The 27,944-nt window shown below is 40.2% G+C and overlaps 1 protein-coding gene and 1 pseudogene across 1 annotated transcript; both read right to left on the bottom strand.

Moving 5' to 3' along the window:
• LOC113875647 overlaps positions 1–22,078 on the bottom strand; it is a 37,220-nt pseudogene extending 15,142 nt beyond the window's left edge.
• LOC113875667 (zinc finger protein 345) lies at positions 8,020–22,962 on the bottom strand. Its single transcript, XM_027514316.1, has 3 exons — positions 22,862–22,962; positions 22,006–22,078; positions 8,020–10,536 (listed from the first exon to the last, which is right to left on the bottom strand). The coding sequence occupies exon 3, from the start codon at positions 10,456–10,458 to the stop codon at positions 8,995–8,997; it is 1,464 nt and encodes a 487-aa protein (XP_027370117.1). The 5' UTR covers positions 10,459–10,536; positions 22,006–22,078; positions 22,862–22,962; the 3' UTR covers positions 8,020–8,994.
• Between the last annotated feature and the right edge of the window lie 4,982 nt (positions 22,963–27,944).

The raw sequence follows: 27,944 nt of genomic DNA, 5'->3' as shown, positions 1-27,944 counted from the left end.
CTCTCTTTCTGATCCCTTCCAGGAAATTCAAATTAGTGCTGCTAGGTTAAGCCTCTTAATCTACAGGAAATACAGAAAGACATGTTAACGATACAGTGGGAAACTATACGGAACAAATTACCCAGTTTCTTCAACAAATACATTGCAAGTAGAGACAGACAAAGAATGAGAATAAGAAATCATGGTTTCTAAAAAAGACTTTATTAGGAGAGTTATAAATGAATCACAAAACATGGGTCTTATCTGAACCCAGATTCAAAGAAACCTCAAAATTTTTTTAAGTTATTTGCACTGTTCAGTTCAGTTCAGTCACTCAGTCATGTCTGAATCTTTGCAACCCCATGGACTGCAGCACGCCAGGCCTCCCTGTCCATCACCAACTCCCGGAGTTTACTCAAACCCATGTCCATTGAGTCGGTGATGCCATCCAACCATCTCATCCTCTGTTATCCCCTTCTCCTGCCTTCAATCTTTCCCAACATCAGGGTCTTTGCAAATGAGTCAGCTCTTCACATCAGGTGGCCAAAGTACTGGAGTTTCAGCTTCAACATCAGTCCTTCCAATAAATATTCAGGACTGATTTCCTTTAGGATGGACTGGTTGGATCTCCTTGCTGTCCAAGAGACTCTCAAGAGTCTTCTCCAACAGCACAGTTCAAAAGCATCCATTCTTTGGCACTCAGCTTTCTTTATAGTTCAACTCTCACATCCATACATGACTACCGGAAAAACCACAGCCTTGACTAGACGGACCTTTGTTGGCAAAGTAATGTCTCTGCTTTTTTATATACTATCTAGATTGGTCATAACTTTCCTTCTAAGAAGTAAGCATCTTTTAATTTCATGGCTGCAGTCACCATCTGCAGTGATTTTGGAGCTCCCAAAAGTCTCTGACTTGAAGACAATTTCTTTACCCGGTCATTCGCGCAACGTCACACAACCTCATTGATGGCTGAAGACACAATTACCACTCTCGCAAGTGTTCACACACAAAATCATGCACTCTCATAGGCACATCACGTTACACACACACACACACACACACACACACACACACACACACACACTGGCGCGCTAAGGCCTGAGACTCTGGACACGGCCTGTCTCTGCACCGCGGCTCAGCCAGCGCCTCACCTTCAGCTTCCCCGGCGTCCTGCAGGGTCCTAGCGGACAAGGCAGTTTCACACTCCGCCCTCCTCACGCCGCAGGGCCGCTCAACTGGTTTAAATACAGCAGCGCTGAAAACTTGGTAGGAAGTGACGTAACATCCGCAGGTTTCTGGAAAATGTAGTCCAACACCGAAAGATCAAAGAGAACCTGCAATCCTGAGCCCTCTTCGAGCCCTCCTCGGTACCGTAATCCTGCAAGGGTATCAGGCCCTCCGTTGACTTCCGGGGTGGAGGAGGGTGGGGGAGAATCACTCCGCTCGACTGTAGTTCAGACTGTGAAGAGGACCCTCCACGGGCATTCTGGAGGGAAGCTTATTTCCGCCATGGGGACTTCTGGGACTTGTAGTGTGTTTAAGAGCCCCAGCTCCGGGAATTGGTGATGGACAGGGAAGCCTGGCGTGCCACAGTCCATGGGGTCGCAAAGAGTCGGACTTGACTGAGAGACTGAGCCCTAGAACTAAGAGCCCCAGAGGGCACAGTGGCATCGTCCTGTTCTCAGTCCCAGCTTGGGCTGGGCTGCGATGGGTGCCGCCAAGGAGAACTAGAGTCCGAAGGTCCTGGCAGGTGGAGGGGAAGAGAGAGCAGATTCTGAGGAAACTGAAGGAGAGGAATCCCCAGGCACTAACCGCAGCCTGGCCTGTTGTAGGAGGGCATGAGAAGAGAGACCCTTCACTGCTGGTGTGAGTGCATTTGCTTCATTTTGTGACCTTGGGTGGAGGGGGGTTGGTGGTTGTGTAGCTGTTCCTGAGACAGTTTTTTTTGTTGTTGTTTTTGTTTTTTTAATTGGAGGATAATTGCTTTATAATATTGTGTGGGTTTCTTCCATACATCAACACAAATAAACCCTAAGTATATATATGTCCCCTTCTTCTTAACTCTCCTTACCCCACCCCCTCCCCATCTTCCCTGTTTGGGTTGTCACAGAACACCAGGTTGAGCTCCCTGCCATCCTAAGCAAATTTCACTGGTTATCTAATTTTACATATGGGTAATGTGTATGTTTCAATGCTACTCTCTCAATTCGTCCCACCTTCTCCTTCCCCTGCCTGAGAAAGTTTTTATGATTTTTTTTTAAGTGTTTAAATACTTTTTGAACATAATATGCAAAAAAAGTGCCCAAATCATTAGAGTAGAGCTGGGTGAATTTTCTTGCATTTCTTTTCCTTTTTGGATGGTTTTGTTCACTGCCTCCTGTAGACTGTTATGAACCTCTGTCCATAGTTTTCAGGCACTCTAACTACCAGATCTAATCCCTTGAATCTATTTGTCACCTCACTGTATAATCATAAGGGATTTGATTTAGGTCATAGCTGAATGGCCTAGTGATTTTCCCTACTTACTTTAGTTTAAGACTGAATTTTGCTATAAGAAACTGATGATCTGAGCCACAGACAGCTCCAGGTCTTGTTTTTGCTTAAATCAAATCCCTTATGATTATACAGTGGAAGTGACAAATAGATTCAAGGGATTAGATCTGATAGACAGAGTGCCTGAATAACTATGGTTGGAGGTTCATGACAGTGTACAGGAGGCATTGATCAAGACCATCCCCAAGAAAAGAAATGCAAAAAGGCAAAATGTTTGTCTGACAAGGCCTTAAAAATGGTTGAGAAAAGAAGAGAAGCTAAAGGCAAAGGAGAAAAGGAAAGATATACCCACTTGAATGCAGAATTCCAAAGACTAGCAAGGAGAGATAAGAAACTCTTCCTCAGAGATCAATGCAAAGAAATAGAGGAAGACAACAGAATGGGAAAGACTAGAGATCTCTTCAAGAAAATTAGAGATACCAAGGGAACATTTCATGCAAAGATGAGCACAATAAAGGACAGAAATTCTATGGACCTAACAGAAGCAGAAGATATTAAGAAGAGGTGGCAAGAATACATGGAATGATGATACAAAAAAGATCTTCATGACCCAGATAACTACAATGCTCTAGGTGATCACTCACCTAGAGCCAAACATCCTGGAATGCAAAGTCAAGTGGGCATTAGGAAGCATCACTATGAACAAAACTAGTGGAGGTGATGGAATTCCAGTTGAGCTATTTCAAATCCTAAAAGATGATGCTGTGAAAGTGCTGCACTCAATATGCCAGCAAATCTGGAAAACTCAACAGTGGCCCCAGGACTGGAAAAGGTCAGTTTTCATTCCAATCCCAAGGAAAGGCAGTGCCAAATGTTCAAACATTTGGCAGCAGAATGTTCAAACTACTGCACAATCACACTCATCTCACATGCTAGCAAAGTAATGCTCAAAATTTTCCAAGCCAGGCTTCAACAGTATGTGAACCGTGAAATTCCAGATGTTCAAGCTGGTTTTAGAAAGGGCAGAGGAACCAGAGATCAAATTGCCAATATCCACTGGACCATTGAAGAAGCAAGAGAGTTCCAGAAAAACATCTACTTCTTCTTTATTGACAATGCCAAACCCTTTGACTGTGTGGATCAGAACAAACTGTGGACAATTCTGAAAGAGACAGAAATACCAGACCACCTGACCTGCCTCTTGAGAAACCTATGTGCAGGTCAGGAAGCAACAGTTAGAACTGGACATGGAACAACAGACTGGTTCCAAATCAGGAAAGGAGTATGTCAAGGCTGTATATTGTCACCCTGCTTATTTAACTTACATGCAGAGTACATCATGCAAAATGCTGGGCTGGATATAGCACAAGCTGGAATCAAGATTTCCAGAAAAAATAGCAACAACTTCAGATATGCAGATGACACCACCCTTATGGCAGAAAGTGAAGAACTAAAAAGCCTCTTGATGAAAGTGAAAGAGGAGAGTGAAAAAGTTGGCTTAAAGCTCAACATTCAGAAAACGAAGATCATGGCATCTGGTCCCATCACTTCATGAGAAATAGATGGGGAAACAGTGGCAGACTTTATTTTGGGGGACTCCAAAATCACTGCAGATGGTGACTCCAGTCATGAAATTAAAAGATGCTTACTTCTTGGAAAGAAAGTTATGACCAACCTAGAGAGTATATACAAAAGCAGAGACATTACTTTGCCAGCAAAGGTCCATCTAGTCAAGGCTGTGGTTTTTCCAGTAGTCATGTATGGATGTGAGCGTTGGACTATAAAGAAAGCTGAGTGCCAAAGAATGGATGCTTTTGAACTGTGCTGTTGGAGAAGACTCTTGAGAGTCTTGGACTGCAAGGAGATCCAACCCGTCCATCCTAAAGGAGATCAGTCCTGAGTGTTCACTGGAAGGACTGATGTTGAAGCTGAAACTCCAATACTTTGGCCACCTGATGTGAAGAGCTGACTTATTTGCAAAGACCCTGATGTTGGGAAAGATTGAAGGCAGGAGGAGAAGGGGATAACAGAGGATGAGATGGTTGGATGGCATCATTGACTCAATGGACATGAGTTTGAGTAAACTCCGGGAGTTGGTGATGGACAGGGAGGCCTGGCGTGCTGCAGTCCATGGGGTTGCAAAGAGTCAGACATGACTGAGTGACTGAACTGAACTGATATAATAGAGCCTTTCCATCTTCAGTTGCAAAGAATGTAATCAATCTGATTTCGGTATTGACCATTTGGTGATATGAATGTGTAGGGTTATCTCTTGTATTGTTGGAAAAGGGTGCTTGCACTGGTTTGTATGACTAGTGCGTTCTCTTGGCAAAACTCTGTTAGCCTTTGCCCTGCTTCATTTTTTACTCCAAGGCCAAACTTGCCTGTTACTCCAGGTATCTTTGGACATCCTACTTGGACAAGCTCCCAAGATGAAAGGTTGTTGCTGAGCTGTTGCCTTCATTTCAGATTCTTGGCCTCTGGAGGAGAGGAATTCAATCCGGGGCCAGTCATGAGGCTTGATGGCTCAGAGCTTTTGAGTGACAAAGTTTTATTAAAGTATAAAAGAGAGGGAGAAAGCTTCTGTTGTAGACATCAGAAGGGGGCAGGAAGATTGCCCCCCTGCTAGTCTTTGGCAGGAAGTTATATAGCCAGTAGCAGGCTGCTAATTAGAGAAAAGAAATGTCTCAAAACTCAGAGAGCGGCACCATGTCCCTCACCCACAACATACATTTTGAGATAACATTGGCACAAGGTGAGTCATCCCGGGCCATAAAATGATTGGCATGAATCTTGAAGAAAGGCAGGTTTCCAAGCAAATACATAGTCTCATTAACATAGCTTAAGAGAACATTTCCATGAGTAAAACATACTGGTTTGTCAAGTACTGTTCTGAGTCTTAGGTGAAGGGACTTGAAGAAAGATAGAGTCTAGGGTAAATACATAGTTCATTAACAAAGCTTAAGAAAAACATTTCCATAAGAAAAACACATTGGTTAGATCAAGGTTTGAGAAAAGTTAAGTTCAGGTGGAACCAGGTGTCATCATGGCAACAAAGAATTTTAAAAGAAACTCCTTTTAAATTTGTATAGAGAAGGGAAATGATCTGATACTTGTAGTTTGTTTCCTCCTGCTGCTTAAGAGAGAGAGAAAAAATGTCTGACACTTGCAGCCTATTTCCTCCGGTTGGAGACCCCTACCTTTCCTGCCTGTTACTCTCTCATGGTGTTAGGGAGTGTTTTCATTTCATTCTTTTACATGTAGCTGTCCAGTTTCCCCAGCACCACTTATAGAAGAGACTGTCTGATGCTGGGAAGGATTGAAGGCAAAAGGAGAAGGGGGTGTCAGAGGATGAGATGGTTAGATAGCATCTCTGACTCAATGGACGTGAATTTGAGCAAACTCTAGGAGATAGTGGAAAACAGAGGAGCCTGGAGTGCCACAGTCCATGGGATCTCAAAGAGTTAAACACAACTTAGTGACTAAACAACAACTTTCCTCCATTATATATTCTTGCTTTCATTGTCATAGATTAGGTGGCCACAGATGTATAGGTTTATCTCTGGGCTTGCTATCCAGTTCCATTGATCTATATTTTTGTTTTTGTGCCAGTACTATACTGTTTGATCACCGTAGCTTTGTAGTATAGTCTGAAGCCAAGGAGCCTGCTTCCTCCAGCTCTGTTATTCTTAAGACTGCTTTCACTATTTGGAGTCTTTTGTGTTTCCATGGAAAATGTTAAATTTCTTTTAATTCTGTGAAGAATGCCCTTGGTAATTTGTTGGGGACTGCATTGAATCTGTAGATTGCTTTGGATAGCAGAGTCATTTTCATAATAGTCATTCTTTCAATCCAAGAACATGGTATATCTCTCCATCTATTCTTGTCATCTTTGACTTCTTTCATCAATATCTTAGTTTTCTGAGTATAGGTCTTTTACCTCCTTAGGTAGGTTTCCTCCTACATTGTTTTATTCTTTTCGATGTGACGGTAAACGGGACTGTTCCCTTAATCTCTCTGATCTTTTGTTGTTAGTGTATAGGAATGCATCTCTTGCTTTTTCAATTGAAATCAGTCCCTCTGACTTCATTTTGCTTAACTTTCTCTGCCTCTATAAATATAGATGAAAGTTACCTATTGCAGCCTTGAAGAGATGTTCTTACATGAGTACCCCTAGAGACTCTGCAGGTACCCAATGCCTTTGGAGAGTTGGATTTATCATGGACACAAGTAATATTTTTCTTTAGGGTGTGCTGACAGTTATCACTTTGGTAGGAGGTGGGGTTGGAGATGGAGGGGCTAGAGCTGGGGTCAGGAGTGAGGTGTCCTCTGCTCAAGAGCTGTCACTGCCCTACTCGGGGCAGAATTTGATCCCAGGTTGTTGGAGCAGAAGTCCTGAGGGTCAGACCCAAGCTAGTTCTGTTTTATGAACCATGCCCCTCGCTTCAGGCTGGGGGCCCTGGAGCAGGGGGGCCCTGCAAGGGGGCCCATGTCAGCTACAGAGGTCTGAGCTGTCTCCAATGTGCTGCCCATGCACACACCAGCAATTGCTTCCCTTGCTCTGTTTAGATAAAGCCCTGAGTGCTGGCAAAGTTCATCTTAGTCTTTCCAGTGCAGTCAAAGGTTTTTGTTTGTTTGTTTGTTTTTTCCCTTTTCCCTTCCCTATTTCTTCAACAGAGTGCTGTAATCTCTCCTCAGGAAATCTGAACATCTACAAAGTATCTCTCACCTGTGGGTGTCTGCTGAAGTCAGCACTCTCCAGGTTTACCTTAAGTGCAGCCAAGAAGGACTGGGGCCAGTTTATAGACTCCTGCTGGTTCAACAGCCCATATACCAAGAACTATCTGCCTATTACATGATATACACAGGTGGGTGAGACTCCTCTCAAGTCCACTGGCCTATAGTGCTGGATCCCACAGCAACCTCAGAGGCAATTTGTTGTGGATATATGCCAAGTTTACTTGTGGGCATCTTATGCCACTATGAGGCTAATGTTATTTTTCAGTGTTCAGATTTTTATGAAAGAGCTATCCTATTTTTTAAAGTTTTATGATTTATTTTTGCCTTCTTAAATTTACATTCTTTATTCTCCATTAAGATAAATTATTCTTGTTCAATAAGGGATACATGTTGATCAAAGTTTTCCTATGTTCACTTACATAAATGTCTTTTCCTCATAATGTCTTTGATGTTGAGTAAGGTAGAGATCACAGTTAAAACTTTTGCCATAAATAACAAAGACTGAGAAGATAACAATGATGATGGCTAAATTAACCAAGTATTTATTATGTGATAGGCACATTGTAGAATCCCCATAATTTGCTTCAGAACCACACTAATTATGCCCACAGTACCGTAAACACATCACATATGCACATAAAAGGATCTGGAAGAATAAGCAAGTTAGTTAATGCTGGGGAAGTAACCAAGTTCAGGGATGTTAGCCAAAGGGAAGTAAGATTTTACGGATGATGTATAAATCATGTAAAGCAGAGGAGACCCACACATTATCTTTTAAAATGAACAACAAATAAAGCAGACACATTCAAAAGGGGCCAACAAAGTAACTCTTTATGATGAAAAAGTTTTTCTGTATTTGACAAAAATAAGGGTTTGGTAAAAACAGGTAAATACTTTAATGCCAGTGGAATTGTAACAATATATTTACAGAGAAAGAGTATTAAAAGCTGGTTATAGCATGATCACATTTCTTCCAAAAGCAATGCCAGGTATAATCTTAAAGGATTTGTTTCAAAAATTTGACAGTGATTATCTATGACTGGTAAGATTACAGATAACTATATCTATTTTTAACTCATATTTACATTTTTATGTAGGAAAATTGTTCTGCAAAAAGAACAGTATAAAGTTTATAAAGAAAAATAAAACCTTCCAAAACAAAAAGTACACATCTATAAGACATTAAAGGATATGTAAAAGTAACCATAACTTAACACAAACAGGGTGAAAAACAGATACAAACACAGATATGCAAATTTGAAAACAAATACTGAAGTGATATTTAAGCTTTATATGTATAAAAATATACTATCAAACAACAAAAATATAAAAATAGATATGGTTATTGGATAAATGATATTAGTATGAGAAATGGGGGAGAGAGAAAAAGGGTAAATTTAGACCCTCAATAATAATTTAAAATAATTTTGAAATGGATCAGTAATTCTGTATAATACACACAAAAATAAGAACATTAAAAAGAAAGTAGCAAGGTTAGCCCCTGAATAAATTTCAATGTTTAAAATAAAGGCAACATACAATAAAAGATTTTTCAATTTTTAATATTAACAAGTGTGAATTTTCTGAAAATGGTGAAGGAATGAATTTAGATAAAAATCTCCTATTTTATTCAGATTGGTTTAAAAAAATTTTTTTTATGTATGAATTTTCTCAGACTGACTAACTGGTAAAGTAAGGTATATGTACTTTAATTACATTTGTGGGGATTCTCACTAGTATGAATTTTCTTCTTGTATGCTTAACTATATAATTCCAACGTTATGGAGTTTCCAATTCACAGAGCTTCTCACCAGCATGATTTTTCTTATGTTGCTGAATTTCTGAACCCCTCCCCAAAGCTTTCCCACATGCCTTACATTCATACAGCTTCTCAGCAGTATGCATTCTCTGGTGCTGAGTAAGGGTTGAGCCAGTACCAAAAGTCTTCTCACATTCCTTACATTCATAGGGTTTCTGACCAGTGTGTATTCTCTGGTGTCGATTAAGAGCTGAGCCACTACTAAAGGACTTTCTACATTCTCTACATTCATAGGGTTTTTCACCAGTGTGAATTAGCTGGTGTTGGATAAGTTTTGAGCCACTAGCGAAAGCCTTCCCACATTCCTTACATTCATAAGGTTTCTCACCAGTATGAATTCTCTGATGTTGAGTGAGGTCTGAACCACTACTAAAGGCCTTCCCACATTCCTTACACTCATAGGGTTTCTCACCAGTGTGCATTCTTTGATGCTGAATAAGTTTTGAACCACTTCTAAAGGCTTTCTCACATTCCTTACACTCATAAGGTTTCTCACCAGTGTGAATTCTCTGATGTTGAGTGAGATCTGAGCCACTATTGAAAGCCTTCCCACATTCCTTACACACATAAGGTTTCTCACCAGTGTGAATTCTTTGATGTCGAGTAAGGGCTGACCCAAAACTAAATGCTTTCCCACATTCATTACATATATATGGTTTCTCACCCGTATGAATTCTCTGATGCCGAGTAAGGGCTGAACCACTACTAAACGCCATTCCACATCCTTTACATTCATAAGGTTTCTCACCAGTGTGAACTCTTCGATGCTGAGTAAGGTTGGAACCACTGCCAAAGGCTTTTCCACAATCCTTACATTCATAAGGTTTCTCACCTGTGTGGATTCTGTGATGCCGAGTAAGGGCTGATTCAAAACTAAAGGACTTCCCACATACCTTACACTCATAAGGCTTTTCACCACTGTGAATTATCTGATGTCGAATAAGGCCTGATCCAAAACTAAAGGCTTTTCCACATTCCTTACATTCATATGGTTTCTCACCAGTGTGAATTCGCTGATGGTGAGTAAGGTTTGAGCCACTACCAAAGGCCTTCCCACATTCATTACATTCATAAGGTTTTTCACCAGTATGAATTCTTTGATGGTAAGCAAGATTTGCACCACTACCAAAGGCCTTGCCACATTCTTTACATTCATAAGGTTTCTCACCAGTATGAATTCGCTGATGTCGAATAAGGACTGATACAAAACTAAAATCCTTCCCACATTCCTTACATTCAAGGAGTTTCTCATCAGTATGAATTCTCTGATGCTGGGTATTGAAAGTGGGCATGTCTTCAGGAGTAAATATCATTTGACTTAAATGTCCTTCCTGAGATTCCTGTTTTCTCTCAAACTGGCTTTTACATTCCCAGTCACCTCTGAAACGTGAGTATGCAATGCTGTTTTTTATAAGTCTTTCCATTATCTCCCACCAGGATGATTCTATTCCATAAATATCCTTTTTCAGAAATAATTCTTGGTCTCAACTTTGATTCACAGTCTGAAAGAAAATATAAAAACATTCACTTTTTTGGTGTGTGTTCTGGGAGAATTAAACTTTTCTGATAGATATGAAAAGACTTAAACTCATTTTCATAAAAAGTAAGTGGCTTATACAGTTCTCCTTTATGATTGGACATTTTGACAAACAGATAAGGAAACAGAATGAGAAGAAACACTACAAGGTGAGAGACTTATTTAGGAATACAGATTAAGTCAATCATTCCTAACTAGTGATTTAGATAAAAACACCCTAAAGAAGTAGGAAGCTCAATAATTATAAATATGTCCAGGTCCCATCCCAATTTTATTAGAGGATAAAACTAGTGCCATATACATTTTAAAAAGAGCATAATTGTCATTTAACTCATTTCTTAGGGTTGTTTAGAGCGTTAAGTAACTATACTAGGAATGAAAATTCTAGGATAGATGGTCATAAATTGCATCCCTGAAGGAGATAGAAGAGAAAGTTACTCTAGATATAGCAGCATCTTGATGAAAGATTAATGAACTGAATAAGTCTGGAATTAGCAATAAAGAGGGAAGATTCTTTTGTGGTTAGAATATAGTTTGTTTATGCCATTTGATAAAATCCATGTTTACTTAGGAAGTCTATGAGGTTAATCTTGGGAGAACAAAAAAGGGGACTTGCAAAGGCCACAGCAGAGTAATTGAGAGTTTAGTTCTAAAGTCACAGAAAAGGAATGATAAGATAGGAGATAATGGGATACTTGTGGGAAATTACAAGAAGGATGCAGATAGATGAGTTCTCTGAACAGCAATGGTTATTGAAATGACTCTGAAATCACATATAATATATTTACACAGTTGTATAAAATAATGCTACCTTGTTTGGTAGCTATCATTTTGGAAGACCTAAAAGTGACTGGAAAACGATTCAGAGACATCAATTAAGACCTTGAACAAACAAATAACTCAAGTTCCCAGAGGTAAAAATATTTCAGCTCCAGTCTTTTTCTGCATTACTCAAACAACAAGCTTGTTTAGACTAGGTCTAAATATGTCTTGGGGCTTCTCAGGTGGCACAGTGGTAAACAACCAGGCTGCCAATGCAGGAGATGTAAGAGACATGGGTTCGATTCCTAGGTTGGGAAGATCCCCTGGAGGGGGGCATGGCAACGTACTCTAGCATTCTTGCCTGGAAAATCCCATGTACAGAGGAGCCTGGTGGGCTACAGTCCATAGGGTTGCAAAAGGTCAGATACGACTGAAGTGACTTAGCATACACGCATGCAGTCCTCACTGGGGAGTTAGAGCTTCAACATATGAATTAGGGAAGAGGGGACACAATTGAGCACATAATATTCACTAAAGCAAGGGTCATAGAAGCAGAGTGATACTGCTCTAACTGGAATCATGTTCATATAATCAAATCAACAAGAATGGGTTAAAATTAATTTTAAAAATCAAACAGATTACAAACAGCAACAAATGAACCTAAAAGTATTTCAAATGCATAACACAGCCACACTGAAGGAGGGGATTAAGAAATGAATTCAAATAAATTTGAACACAGTATTTTAACTATGTACCCTTATTCTGAAGACAAAGAGAACTATAAACAAATACTGAGCTCCACTTAGTAGGTTTGATAGTTACTATAGTATAGGTTAGGAAATCTATTTTTATTATATTATAGAATTGAACAAAATTAGTAAATATAAAGAGGATAATGAGAGTCAGGTTTTTAACTACTGGCGAAGGGAGATACAAATCTGGAACAGGATTAAGACCAGACTGAATACTGTAGTCCTATCACCCAGATCTTGGTTTCTAAATATTCTTTACAGCAAGAAACCAGGCTGTTTAGAGAAATTATTTACTTCAGGCTGGAGCCAGGAGAGTAATTAGAAATAATCCTGTAACATCTTGGGCCAGAAAGAGAGGAAATGCTCAAAGAATCATGGGGAAAATCAAAAGTACACAGAAGCCAGCCTGAATAGACTCCCATTGACCAAATCTGGGATAACTTGAGTATCAAAATAAATGGTAATGCATCATATAACACACTGAATAAATGAAAATCTACAAATACATACTGATATAACAAATGAACAAATAAGTGAGTGATAAGGGAATGCTCTCCTTCACAGTCGAATACCAACTAATTAATACAGACAAAATCATGGAGATTTTAAAATTCTACCATCTTGAAAACATCATAGTAATAAAGGATCCAGACAATAATGGATAAAGGATCCCACACATCAAATGGATGCTAAAAGTTGTGGGTAAAAGTTTGGTGATGAGGTATTTACATAGTTTCAACATATCTCTCTGCTATTAATTATAAATTAATTAGCTGTTAATTACAAAGAGACAACTACTGCCTTTACAGTGAAGACACATAGTAGATACCACCGTAACCAGCCATCAAAGTTAATATGGGACAAGTCAATATCACATACTCCCTTCTATGATGTCCTGAGATGGATACAATCACTTTTGGGGTATTCCTGCCACAAAATTCATAACCTGAAAGTTAATTATGAGGAGCCATAAGACAAATCCTAACTAAGTGACATTTTAAAAAATAAATGGCCTATCCTCTTCAAAAATGTCTACATCATGAAATGCAGACATCTTTAATCTTCCAGGTTAAAGATTAGAGAGAGACATGATAAGTAAATTCAATGTGTGATCCTGGTCAGTGAATCAGGGAGAAAAGGTGAGGGATGAGGGTAGGATGAGCTGCTACAAAGAATATTATTGGGACTAGCAAAAAAATTTGTATATTGACTATAATGCACTGTTGTTAAAATCTCTGATTTTAGTGACTATATTGTGGTTATGTAAAAGAATACTCTTGTCCCTAGGAAACAACACAGTGAAGTGTTTAAGGGTAAAGGGGCAAATTCTACAACTTATTCTTAAATAGTTCAGATAAAATGTGTGTATTGTGTATTTGTGAGTGTGCATGCATGCATATATAGAGACAGAGAACAACTGCAAATGCAACAGGAATGATAATACAAATGGAATAAAATGTAAACTACTGGTGATCCTGAGCAAAGAGTACCCAAGAATACTTTGTATTATTCTTGTAACTTTTCTGCAATTTGAATAAAAATTTAAATTAATCAAAATTTAAAAGTTACCCAAAACAAAGTAAGGCACAGTCCTAAGTAATTCTCATGTTAAATGTGAGCCTAAATAGAAATATAAAATACCTAAAAATAAAATGAAAAGGAGAGTAATACATATAAAAAACCTGGACACAGGAAAACTACCCCCCTCAAAAGAAAATTTAATAACATTCAACTCCTTTTTTAAAAACTGATTTGAATTCAGCACTGCAAGAAACTAAAAAAAAAAGGCAGGAAAAAATTAATGAAGATAAAAACAGAATATAAAAATGTTAAAATACATAAGATTCAGAAAACTCAAACCTTGCTTTTGAAAAGAATATGAAGACTGCTGATTAAACATATATGTATGCCATTTCCTTTAGGTATTGTTCCAAAACACCATTAAAAGGACCAAACAATGATAGTTTCATAATGTTTACTGCTGGCAAGAGTATAGGTATGACAGATATTACTGATTGCCTCCTTCAACATCATCCCTGTCCTACTTTGCTACAAGAATTTTTTTCCATCAGCTCCAGAAAATGAATCATACCTTGTCTAAGCCAGTGGTTATGAATTCTGATTGCTATTAGAATCAATTGGATAGCTTTAAAAAAAATGTTCTAAAACTTGAACCCCACTCCAGACCAATTAAATCTTAATGTTTGTCTAGTCATCTTGTATGAGCTTGAGTCATTGTCAACTGTGACAGCACACTAGATTATCTGATGATCTTTTATTTTAAAAAATTTTTAATTTATTTTTTGGCTGCACTGGGTCTTTGTTGCTGTGTGCCAGCTTTCCGTAGTTGGCTGAGCAAGGGCTACTCTCTAGTGCAATGCATAGGCTTCTCACTGCAGGGGCTTCCCTCGTTGTGCAGCAGAGGCTCTAGTCAAGTGGGCTTCAGTAGCTGCAGCACAACAGCTCAGCAGCTGCAGCTTGTGGGTCCTAGAGTGCAGGCTCAGTAGTTGTGGGCATAGGCTTAGTTGCTCCATGGCATACAGGATCTTCCCAGACCAGAGATCGAACCTGTCTCCTGCACTAGAAAGCAGATTCTTAACCACTGGACCACCATGGAAGTCCCTGGTGATCTTTATTTTTTTTATTGGATAATTGGAGGATAATTGCTTTACAGTGTGTGGGTTTGCTGGTTTCTGCTGTGGTGGTGGTTTAGTCTCTAAGTCGTGTCTGACTCTTGCAACTCCATGGACCATAGCCCGTCAGGCTCCTCTGTCCGTGGGATTTCCCAGACAAGAACACTGGAGTGAGTTGCTATTTCCTTCTCCACCTGCTGATCTTTTAAAATTGATGATTTCCAAGCTCTATCCCAAACCAGTTAAACCAGAATTGCTAGAGGTGGGACCCAGACAGGAGTAACAAAAGTTAAGAATAACCAGCTTAAATTAAATGAAATAATTAACCCTCTATTCTATTTGTTGCAATTGTATCTTTCTGCCTTATGGAGCCAAAAGTAACCTAAAGGGCAGTAGAAAAACAGGGCTGACAAAGAGAGTTGGGTATACTGTGAAGTGAATAAGCCACTGTGAAGTTTAACTTAGAAATGTTTACTGAAGTCTAAAGTATGTGTTCCCTGGGCTAAAGTATGGGCTTCCCTGGTGGTTCAGTCAGTAAAGAATCTGCCTGCAATGTGGGAGACCTAGGTTCGATCCCTGGGTTGGGAAGATCCCCTGGAGAAGGGCATGGCAACCCACTCCAGTATTCTTGCCTGGAGAATCCCCATGGACAGAGGAACCTGGAGGGCTGCAGTCCATGGGGTCGCAAAGAGTCAGACACAACTGAGCAACTGAGCACACAGAGCACACACAAAGTATGTGTATTTTTTATCTCCATAATTTCACTATTAGTATATACCTTAGAGAAGACATGTACATAGAAGTTCACTGGAGCAATGTTTGCCACAGTGATTTAACTATATAAAATCTAAATCTCTAAAAACCATAAAATCAAAATAAAATAAAATAAAAACCATAAAATCATTAAACATACCACAGTACTATAAAATTTGGCCTTACATGAAGTAATTTAAGTGAGCGCTATACTTAAACGAACAATTCTCCACAAAGAATAAAAAAGTAAGCTTCAGAACAGTAACAGTAACTGTTGTTGTTTAGTTGTTAAGTTTTGTCTGACTCTTAGTGACCCCATGGACTGTAGCAATCCAGGCTCCTCTGTCTTCCACTACCTCCTGGAGTTTGCTCAGATTCATGTCCATTGAGTTGATGATGCTATCTAGCCATCTCATCCTCTGCTGCCCCCTTATCCTGTTGCCTTCACTCTTTTCCAACATCAGGGTCTTTACCAATGAGTCAGCTCTTCACATCAGGTGGCCAGAGTACTGGAATTTCAGCTTCAGCATCTGTCCTTTCAATGAATATTCAGGGTTGATGTCCTTAAGGATTGACTGGTTTGATCTACTTGCAGTCCAATCCAAGGAACTCTCATGAGTCTTCTTTAGCACCACTGTTCGAAAACATCAGTTCTTTGGCACTCAGCCTACTTTATGGTCTAACTCTCATATCCGTACATGACTACTGGAAAAACCATAGCTTTGACTTTATGGACCTTTGTTGGCAAAGTGATGTCTCTTTTTAATATGCTGTCTAGGTTTGTCATAGGTTTCCTAACTACTAAATGACACCAAGTAAGTGGTTAGGCCCTGTTTTTAAGGGTTTTACATGAACCAACTCAATCCTTGGACCAATCTTATAATGCAGTTACTTTCCACATTTTGCAGGATGTACTTATAATTCTTTTTATACAGAAATATTTTTCAATGAAAAACAGTACCACATACACATTTACATGTGTATGCAGTTTTTGGGGGGACATGCCTCGAGGCATGTGGGATCTTAGTTCCTCAACCAGGGATCAACCTAGATGCCCTGCAGTGGTTAGGAAGTTTAGAGTCCTAATGACTGGACCACAAAGGAATTACCCATGTATATGCATTTTTAATAGGATAAATAATTAATTGATAACAGTGGCTACCTTTGGGTACTTCAGGTAGATACCTCAGTTAAGTCTCTCAGTCATTGTCTGACTCTTTGTGACCCCATGGGCTGCAGCACGCCAGGCTTTCCTGTCCATCACCAACTCCCAGAGTTTACTCAAACTCATGTGCATGGAGTTGGTGATGCCATCCAACCATCTCATCCTCTGTTGTCCCCTTCTGCTCCTGACTTCAATCTTTCCCAGCATCAGGGTCTTTTCCAGTGAGTCAGCTCTTCACATCAAGTGGCCTAAGTATTGGGAGTTTCAGCTTCAGAATCAGTCCTTCAAATGAATATTCAGGACTGATTTCCTTTAAGATTGACTGGTTGGATCTCCTTGCAGTCCAAGGGACTCTCAAGCATCTTCTCCAACACCCACAGTTCAAAAGCATCGATGCTTCGGCGCTCAGCTTCCTTTATAGTCCAACTCTCACATCCATACATGACTACTGAAAAAACCATAGCTTTGACTAGACGGACTTTTGTTGGCTAATGTCTCTGCTTTTTAATACATTGTATAGGTTGGTCATAGCTTTTCTTCCAAGGAGCAAGAATCTTTTAATTTTATGGCTGCAGTCACCATTTGCAGTGATGAGCCTGGGTAGGTTCCTAGGATTTGGGATTGTAGTTACATGGATATGAACCCCTTCATAACACAAAATTTTTTATAGCAAAATTATTAGTTATATATATAATTATAATTTAACTAAAAATAAAATTTAGAAAGGAAAACACTAGCATTCAGCCTAAGAGCTGCTCATTGCTTATAATGGCAATAATTTGTAAGCAAACCATGTTTAAAAAAGGGCGCTGGGTAAAATGGTAACATGATGAAGCCATTACAACTCATGGTAAAGATAAATGTATAACAACATGGACAGTTGTTCACATTGTATTTTGGCATGATAAAGATGGGTTACAAGTCAGTAGCCAGAGTCTGATCACATTTAGAAAACAATTCTAAGTGTTGACAGCAGTTGTCTTTAATTGACAGGATTACAGATAACTTCTGTTACTTGTTTGTGCTTCTCTGTAGTTTTCAAATTTGTTGTAATATTTTTTTGTAATGAAAGGAATAGCGAATACAGCTATCTTCAGAATACTGATATATTTGAGCAGGTATTCAAAGATTTAAAAGAAAAGAAGTGATCAAAACATGGCACAAGTAAAGCACAAAGACATAAATTTTAAAAATTCAAATAGACAGGGACTTCCCTGGTGGTCCAGTGGTTAAGATTCCACCTTGTAGTGCACGGGACTTGGATTCAATCCCTGGTCGGGGAACTAAGATCTCACATGCCGCAACTACCAAGTGCTCTGGAGCCCATACGCCACAACTAAAGAGCCCATGTGCTGCAACTGCTGGACGACTGAGCCCACACACCACAACTGGACACCACGAGCTGTAACTGGAGAGTCTGTGTGCTGCAAGGAAAGATCCTGCATGATGCCGTGAAGACCTGCATGCTGCAACTGAGACCCAACGTAGCCAGATAAATACATTAAAAAAAAAATTCAAATTGATAATACAAACTATTTAAATAGTTTAACAAGTAGGCAATACACAACGTAATGTATCACTATTATGCTAAGTGAAGTAAGGAGGACTGAGAAAGAAAAATACTGTATGAGCTCACTTATATGTAGAATTTAAACAAATAAACAAAAACCAAGTTCATAGATATAGAGAACACACTGTTGGTTGCCAGAGATGGGGTCGGGAGTGGAATGGGTAAAGGAAGTCAAAAGGTACAAAGTTCCAGTTATGAAATAAGTCTTGGTGATACAATGTATAGCATGGTATATAGTTAATAATACTGTATTGCACATTTGAAAATTGCTAAGAGAGAAAATCTTAAAAGTCATAAGAAAACACAATTTTTATACTTTGTATACTGATGGATATTAGATTTACTGTGGTGATCACTTTATAATACAGTTGACCCTTGAATAGCATGGGTCTGAACTGACTAGTTCCACTTATATGTGGTGTTTTTTTCAGTAGTAAATACTACAGTGCTACAGGATCAGAGTCCCTTGGACTGCAAGGAGAGCCAACCAGTCCATCCTAAAGGAAATCAGTCCTGAATATTCATTGGAAGGACTGATGCTGAAGCTGAAACTCCAATACTTTGGCCACCTGATGCGAAGAACTGACTCATTGGAAAAGACCTTGATGCTGGGAAAGATTGAAGGCGGTAGGAGAAGGAGACAACAGAGGATGAGATGGTTGGATGGCATCACCAACTCGATGGACATGAGTTTGAGTAAACTCTGGGAGTTGGTGAAGGACAGGGAGGCCTGGCGTGCTGCAGTCCATGGTGTTGCAAAGAGTCAGACACGACTAAGCAACAGAATTGAACTGAACAGGATCGGTGGTGGATTAAATCTGAGAATGCAGATACAAAGGAACCATGGATATGGAGGACCAACTATAAGTTATATGAAGATTTTTTAATGCAGAGTCAGTGCTCCTAACCCCCACGTTAAGGGTCAACTGTATATACAAATATTGAATCATTATGTTGTACACCGGAAACAAATATAATGTTATATGTTGATTAAACCTCAACAATAAAAAAAAAATCCTTCAAGACCTACGCAAAGACTTTTGGGCAACCACTTTATACCATAATTGATTTAGAGATCCCAAGAATGGGAAATCAAGGAAAGGGAAGCTAATATTTACTGAATTTCTGATGTGTACCAAGTGTACCAGCGGCATCACTGACTCAATGGACATGAGTTTGAGCAAGCTCTGGGAGATGGTGAAGACAGGGAAGCCTGGCATGCTGCAGTCCATGGGGCCGCAAAAAGTCAGATACGACTTAGCAACTGAACGACAACCAAGTGTTTTACACACCTTTCATTCTCAACGTTGAGAATGAGAACCTCTCATTCACAGGTTAAACAGCTCACAGGTGGTGTAGCTGAGATTAGAGACCACATTTGACACTAGAGCCCATAATTTTTACACCATGTTACAGAGACTAGTGTAAGTAAAGAAAAAACCCTAGGGATGGTTTGTTTCTTTTTTCTGATGTAGTCTATATTTAAACTAAAGTGATATTGAAAATAGATGGCAAAGAGGCAAAGGCAGAAATTAACTGATGGAGAATAGTTGTGGAGGGGGGCAGGTTTTGAGGAGATTGGGAAAGAAAAGTGGAAAGGGTATTTAAAAAAGAAATATAACATAGGGAGAACAGTAAAAGGAACCATGCACAACAGACTTGATTGGACCTGAATGTTATTAAAATAAAATTATTAAACAATACATAGCTGATTCTAAGTCTATATCTCCTTTTTACATCCCTCACTTCAAAAATGTATTTGAGGAGGCTAAGAATAAAAGAAAAAAATAAATCATACACAAAGGTCATATATCATAGGTACTCAATATCAAATCTCAGGCTAAGATGTGCTATAATTGATCACGTGTGAAGAGCTCAAATTCCTGGCAGTCAATGCAGAAAGGAAATACTATCTACAATGGATTAAATTCTTCCTATTTGCCAAGAAATATTATTTTAGGAGATAAGCAAGACCTTGCTGAAAAACATGTAGAAGACATAATATCAATTGAGAGGTTAGTGTTATTATTAGAAGATTTCTCAAATTTATACTCACATGATTATAGATACAATGCAATCCAATCAAATTCAAAAGATGTTTGAGTAGAACCAAGCTATATCAAAAATTTATATGGATATGAAAAGAACACAAACAGTCAAGATATTCTTAAGGAACAAGAAGGTAAGAGGATATGCTCCAAATATTATTCCAAAGTCACAATGAATACTTAACAGCTATCTTAATAGCATAGTATTGTTGTGAGGGGAGACAAACAGAGCAATAGAACAAAATAAAAAGTCGCCATAATGTGTGCTAAGTCGCTTCAGTCATGTCCTACTCTTTGTGACCCTATGGACTGTAGCCCACCAGGCTCCTTTGTCCATGGGATTCTCCAGGCAAAAAGTACTGGAGTGAGTTCCCATACCCTCTTCCAGAGGATCTTCCCAACCCAAGGATAGAACCTTATGTCTCCTGCATTGGCAGGCAGGTTCTTTACCAGTAGCACCACCTCTGTAACTATAATGGCACTGCAGCTTAGTGTAAAAAAGATGAACTTTTCAATAAATGATACTGGAGCAACTGGATACCCACTTGGGGGATAAAATGAAATTGAATCCCTACCCTGCTGCTGCTACTGCTGCTAAGTCACTTCAGTCATGTCCGACTCTACGCGACCCCATAGACGGCAGCCCACCAAGCTCCCCTGTCCCTGGGATTCTCCAGGCAAGAACACTGGAGTGGGTTGCCATTTCCTTCTCCAATGCATGAAAGTGAAAAGTGAAAGGGAAGTTGCTCAGTCATGTCTGACTCTTAGCGACCCCATGGACTGCAGCTCACCAGGCTCTTCCATCCATGGGATTTTCCAGGCAAGAGTACTGGAGTGGGGTGCCATTGCCTTCTCCGAGATAGAGTGGGTGCTCCCTAAATGTTTGTTGAAGGGTGAGTCATCCTGGGCCATAAAATGATTGACATGAATCTTGAAGAAAGGCAGGTTTCCAAGCAAATACATAGTCTCATTAACATAGCTTAAGAGAACATGTCCATGAGTAAAACATACTGGTTTGTTAAGCCACTATCGGTTCTGAGTCTTAGGTGGAACCAACTTGAAAAAAGACAGAGTCTAAGGTAAATACATAGTTCATTAACATAGCTTAAGAAAAACATTTCCATAATAAAAACACATTGGTTAGCTCAAGGTTTGAGAAAAGTTAAGTTCAGGTGGAAACAGGTGTCATGGCAACACAGAATTTTAAAAGAAACATCCTTTGAATTTTGTATAGAGAAGGAAAAAAAAGTCTGACATTTGCAGTCTATTTCCTCCGCTTGGGGGACCCTAGCCTTCCTACCTGTTACCCTCTCAATACTTAAATATAATTTTATGTTAAAATGTATACTACAAATGGTAAATACTGAATAAATTCCATTTTTAAAACCACATTTTATATGTGTACATAAAAGATACTAGGGAGAAACTATCAAAAAGGTAGCTTTGGTTTTAACTGGAAATTTAATTTTCTTCATTGAGGATAGCTGTATGTTTGTAATTAAAGATAATTTCACTTTTATAATAAAAAAGGTTTTTTAAGACAGCTTAAAGAAAAATTAAATCATTTGGCAAATTAGGAAGAGAAAGTCATGTGTGTGGACTGGGGTTTAGAGCAAATCACATTTCTCAAAGGAAAAAAATTCCATGGATCAGGTCACCTGACAGGCAAGAAATTTTCAAGAGAAGGAAAGCAAGTCATATCTTGACAAAGAAAAGAGAATTTCGGGAAACAAGGGGAAAAGATAAGCTACCTCGCAGGTGCCTTGTGGGTGGTCAACAGGCATTCTTTACTCCATTCTGGAAGACTGTGCAAGTAGAGCAGAGCTGGGGAGGGAGAAAGGAGTCAGGAAAAATCAGGTTCTTCTGTGAGTCCAAGTCAATCTACCATCTACAGATATTAGCGTCCTGCTCAATACCAGCATGACAGAAGCGCAGGGTCATTTGCAGTTCTGGACAGACTCTGCCCCTGGGCTCCAACTCCTGGGAACAGAGCTCTGGAGTCACAAAGACAAAGGCGCCCCACACCTACAGTGCTATATGGATACATAATCATAGAAACTCACTCATACCACGGGGCACTCAGGCACCCCAGAGGGCCACTCAATCATACACACTCTGGGAACAGTCAGTCACGATCGCAGTCAAAGGCACCCCCAGGTACTCACATTCCCATTGACACCCATCATGGGGACACAGTGACAACAAATTCAGACGCACCCTACCCACCAACAATATCACAAACACACCCCCAAGGGGAAACAGAAATCTCAGTTAAGCCACCCAACGCCCACCGCTCAGCAAATGTTCAGAAACACACACACACACACACACAAAGTGGATACACAGCTTTGCAACCGCAGTCAAAGAACTTCACAGTCACAAACAGTGCCACACCCGGTCACAAAGTTAAACTCCATCACACACGCACCATTATAACTGCAAATCAAGCCCGCCTCCCCGCCTTTACAGTTTGGTACAGGGTCACACAGACACAGAGACACAATCACAATAAGACACACACTCCTCACAATCTCCCCTTTCCAGCTGGCTGGCTCCCGTAGAGGCCGGAGGTTCCAGACACGCCCAGCTCCAACCCATCTCACTTACGATTCCTCAGGTCTGTCTGGTCAGCGCCGCTCCACCGTACTTGAAACAAATAGAAGAGCCCAGCAGCTCCCACAGCACCCAGAGGCTGTTTGCCCCTACCCGCCAGAAAAACCCGCCCACTCCTCAGGAGAAGGTCTGCTTCTCGCGGGAGGGAGCACCAAGCCTAGAGGCCTCTGGGAGATGTAGTCCAGACAGAGGGAGAGTGTGAGAGAGAGAGAGAGAGGCTGCTAAAAGCTATCTCCAATTCATCCTGACCTCCCCGTGGCGAGGAACCTGGACCTGACAGCGCGCCTGAGGCTTCCGCGAGTCTCAGCTGACAAGGATTCCATGAGCACACTTTAGTCAAGCTGACTCCACTGACTCCATCACCCTGCCCACTGGCTATAAACCCCGAGCGACTGTTATATACCAAGTTGAGGTAAATCTCTCTTCCTTATTGCAATAGTCTTTAATAACGTTTTCCTTATGTGTTTAACTTGTTTGGTGCAACTTTTCTTTGACACAGCCCAGCCTCAAGTTTCTGTTGCGGCTCTCGCAGGTTTTGGCAGTCACCCTGCAGCATAGTGACCCCATGGCGTCCCGGGAAATGTAGTCCAGGACTTCGCCAACGGCGGGACGGACTCGGCCAAGGTAAACTGCGTTCCCTAGGCTCTGAGGCGGGGCCTGGCCTCAGCTAAATGCACAGGAGGCTGCTCAGGGTTACGCTTTGATCTGGGAGCGCTCAGATGCCCTTGAGACAAGCTGCTGAGGAACGTGTTAGGGAGCCAGAAGAGAGAACCCATAATGTGGGTTCCACAATGTGCAACATGAGTGTCTGGGACCAAAGCAGCCTCGGGAGTTTAAAGGGGAGAAATTCACAAGTCCAGACACATGAGAGAGTGGGCAAAGGAGGGTCCCAGTGTAAGACCATGATGAGATTGCGAGTGTGACTACATTTAGGGGTTAGTTGAATGAAAGAGAGACTGCATGCGGTGAGGGAGAGGTAGCATCAAGATTATGAGTGGTTTTGTGAGGATTGAGGGTCATATTGTGGGCTTGTGTGGTTGGGAGTAAGTGTGTGTGTGTGTGTGTGTGTGTGTGTGTGTGTGTGTGTGTGTGTGAGAGAGAGAGAGATCACATGATTGTGGGTCACTGTATGGGTGGCTGAGATAGTGGAAAAATCTGAATCCTCTCAGCCTCATTTCCTCTTCAAATGGAGATATTTAATCAAAAACAGAAGTAGTGACATTTGAAGATATTTGGATAAAGAGCACTAAGCAGAGAAAACAACTAAACATAAATGCTGTGGGTTAAACATAAGCCTCTCAATGGACATTTGAGCAAACTTCGGGAGATAGTGAAGGACAGGGAAGCCTGACAGACTGCTGCTGTTCATGGGGTTGCAAAGAGTCGGACACGACTGAGTGATGAACAACAAGTCATAAGCCTGGTATATTAGTGAGCAGCAACTAGGACAGTGTGACAAAGTGGAGATAGTAAATGAGGTGAAACAGCTAATGAGAAGACTGATTATGGAGAATATTTTATGAAGTTTGGTTAGTCTTGGTGAGATGTAAAAGCAATAGTGGGTTTTGAACAGAAGAGTGACATGATCTTATATTTAAAAGAAATCATTTGGAGTGCTGAGTAGAGAGTAGGGTGTAGGGGGACAAAAAAAAGAAGCAGGGAACCTAGCCAATGGGCTGGTGGAATAATCCAGATAAGAGATAATGGTGACTCAGTCTAGGGTGATAGCAGTGGTAGTTATGAGAACTAGTTGGATTCTAGATACATTTTGAAGATAGAGCTAAATAGATTGGGTAATAGATTTGATGCGGGAAATGAGAGAAAAAGAGGAACCTAGGCCAACCCACATATGTTTAGATCAAGAAGCCAGAATTGTCATTTACTAAGATAAAACTAGAATGAATAAGTTTTAGTGGGTAGGTCATTGGTCTTTGCTCTGCTAAACCTCTGAGATCAGTAAGGCAAGATGAGAATTCTATGGAAATCTATTAAGATAAAACTAAATATAGTAACAGGTTTTTTGGGATTAAGTGGTGGCATCCTAGAGATACGTCCACATCCTAACTCCCAAGACCTGTGAATGTGACCTCATTTGGGAAAAAAAATGGGGGGGGGGTCTTTACAAATGTAATTAAGATAAGGATATCTAGGTGAGATTATCCTGGATTATCTGGATGTGACTTAAATCCACTTACAATAAACAGAAGATGAGAAGACATAGAAAAAGGCCATATGAGGAAAGAGGCAGAGACTGAAGTTAAGCAGCAACAACCTAAGAACACCTGAAGTATTCCTGATTTTTGCCTTGTGTTTTGGGAATGCTTTGCTTTTTCTTGGCTTTTTACATACTTTGTAGTTTTTTTGATGTTGTTGAAAGCCATTTGTTTAGGACAGTAGTATGCAGGAAAAGGTTAACATAGCAGAGTTGAGAAAACTTATCCTTTAAAGGCCTGATTGAAGTTTGGCTCTTGATTTACAACTAGAACTTAAGATTTTGAGAAGATTACCATTATCCTAATTGATAAGAATGGCTCAGTATGTCTACAATGTTTGTTCAAACAATATAATTTATGCTAAATACTTGCTTTCCTTCTGAGAGTCTGAAATTCTGCTATGTGCCAGGCAGAGCCTGCCTACGCAGCCAGGCCCCAATGAAAATACTAGATACTGAGTTTCTAAGGAGCTCCCCTGGTTGTTACCATTTCACATGTACTGTTACAACTCCTTCCTGGGGAATTAATGGCCTTTGTGACTCCACTGGGAAAGGATCCCCTTGGAAACATGGGGCTGGTTTTTCCTGAAGTTGGCCCAGTGCACCTTTTCTTTTTGCTGATTTTGCTTTGTATTGTTTTGCTGGAGTTCTCCCAGTGAATCCTTGAACCTTGGAGGGAGGGTTAATCTTGGAGTCTGGCAACGCCATAGAAACTGAGGAAAATAATTTTTATACCTGAATTGGCATATATTTCCTTCTGTAAAGCCTTTAGTGTGGAGTTTTGAGTTAATCTAGTTAGGAGTTTTAACAACTAAGCAAATTCATACAGTTTCATTGTATTTATGTAAATTTCAAAGATAAGTGTTATCTTTGAAAGGTATTATTATATTAACAAGACAGTGGTCAGTTGGTGTCTTGGGATCAGAAATGATCAGAGGGGGTGGGCATTTCTCCTTGAGATACCAACAAGGTTACCAACATACCAAGATTCTCCACTTGTATGACGTTACCCTGAACTTACACATTCTATGTACTTTTCTTCAGGTATTTTCGATTTCACAATTAAAATATTTAAAGATTACCTGATGATTTTGAAAATATTGAAAGAATTACTCCTCCATCAGAAAGTTTGGACATACATCTAAGTGATAAGCACAGTTCAAGAGGGAGGGGACACATGCATACTTACGGCTGATTCATGTTGTACAGCACAAACCAACAACATTGTGGAGGAATTAACCTCCAATTAAAAATAAAAAAATAAATGATAATCTCATAAAAAAGGATGCAAGTGAAAAACAGCTGGCAAGTATTATTTTCAGCAAAAATAATAGCTCAGACATGAATAATATTTATAAAATACTAATGTAACCATGAAAATTAATTTAAACCACTTTAAGTGTAATTGTAACAAGGTAAGTGTTTGCTGTTGTGAAGGATACTGGAGGAGGTGCTCCCATGTCTTCTCAGACAGGGGACACTCCTCCCCCCCTTGCCCCAGTTCAGTTCAGTTCAGTTCAGTCGCTCAGTCGTGTCCGACTATTTGCAACCCCATGAATCGCAGCATGCCAGGCCTTCCTGTCCATCACCAACTCCCGGAGTTCACCCAAACTCATGTCCATCGAGTCCGTGATGCCATCCAGCCATCTCATCCTCTGTTGTCCGCTTCTCCTCCTGCCCCCAATCCCTCCCAGCATCAGGGTCTTTTCCAGTGAGTCAACTCTTCTCATGAGGTGGCCAAAGTATTGGCATTTCAGCCTCAGCATCAGTCCTTCCAGTGAACACCCAGGACTGGTCTCCTTTAGAATGGACTGGTTGGCTCTCCTTGCAATCCAAGGGCCTCTCAAGAGTCTTCTCCAACACCACAGTTCAAAAGCATCAATTCTTTGGTGTTCAGCTTTCTTCACAGTCCAACTCTCACATCCATACATGACCACAGGAAAAACCATAGCCTTGACTAGATGGACTTTTGTTGGCAAAGTAATATCTCTGCTTTTTAATATGCTATCTAGGTTCATCATAACTTTCCTTCCAAGGAGTAAGTGTCTTTTAATTTCATGGCTGCAGTCACCATCTGCAGTGATTTTGGAGCCCCCCAAAATAAAGTCAGCCACTGTTTCTACTGTTTCCCCATCTATTTCCCATGAAGTGATGGGACCAGATGCCATGATCTTAGTTTTCTGAATGTTGAGCTTTAAGCCAACTTTTTCACTCTCCTCTTTCACTTTCATCAAGAGGCTTTTTAGTTCCTCTTCACTTTCTGCCATTAGGGTGGTGTCATCTGCATATCTGAGGTTATTGATATTTCTGCTGGCAATCTTGATTCCAGCTTGTGCTTCATCCAGCCCAGCATTTCTCATGATGTATTCTGCATATAAGTTAAATAAGTAGGGTGGCAATATACAGCCTTGACATACTCCGTTTCCTATTTGGAACCAGTCTGTTGTTCCATGTCCAGTTCTAACTGTTGCTTCCTGACCTGCATATAGGTTTCTTATGAAGCAGATCAGGTGGTCTGGTATTCCCACCTCTTTCAGAATTTTCCAGTTTATTGTGATTCACACAAAGGCTTTGGCATAGTCAAGAAAGCAGAAATAGATGTTTTTCTGGAACTCTCTTGCTTTTTCCATGATCCACCAGATGTTGGCAATTTGATCTCTGGTTCCTCTGCCTTTTCTAAAACCAGCTTGAACATCTGGAATTTCACAGTTCATAAACTGCTGAAGCCTGGCTTGGAGAATTTTGAGCATTACTTTACTAGCGTGTGAGATGAGTGCAATTGTGTGGTAGTTTGAGCACTCTTTGACATTGCCTTCCCTGGTGGCTCAGACAGTAAAGCACATTCCTACAATGTGGGAGACCTGG

The sequence above is a fragment of the Bos indicus x Bos taurus genome, chromosome 18 (assembly GCF_003369695.1).
Source record: "Bos indicus x Bos taurus breed Angus x Brahman F1 hybrid chromosome 18, Bos_hybrid_MaternalHap_v2.0, whole genome shotgun sequence".
Taxonomy (NCBI): Eukaryota; Metazoa; Chordata; class Mammalia; order Artiodactyla; family Bovidae; genus Bos; species Bos indicus x Bos taurus.
Note: the sequence above shows the minus strand (reverse complement) of the source record. Positions and strands in the feature narration are given on the sequence as shown.

Coding starts and splice junctions, on each gene's coding strand:
- LOC113875667 (XM_027514316.1), bottom strand. CDS start 10,458: ATGGAAAGACTTATAAAAAACAGCATTGCATACTCACGTTTCAGAGGT.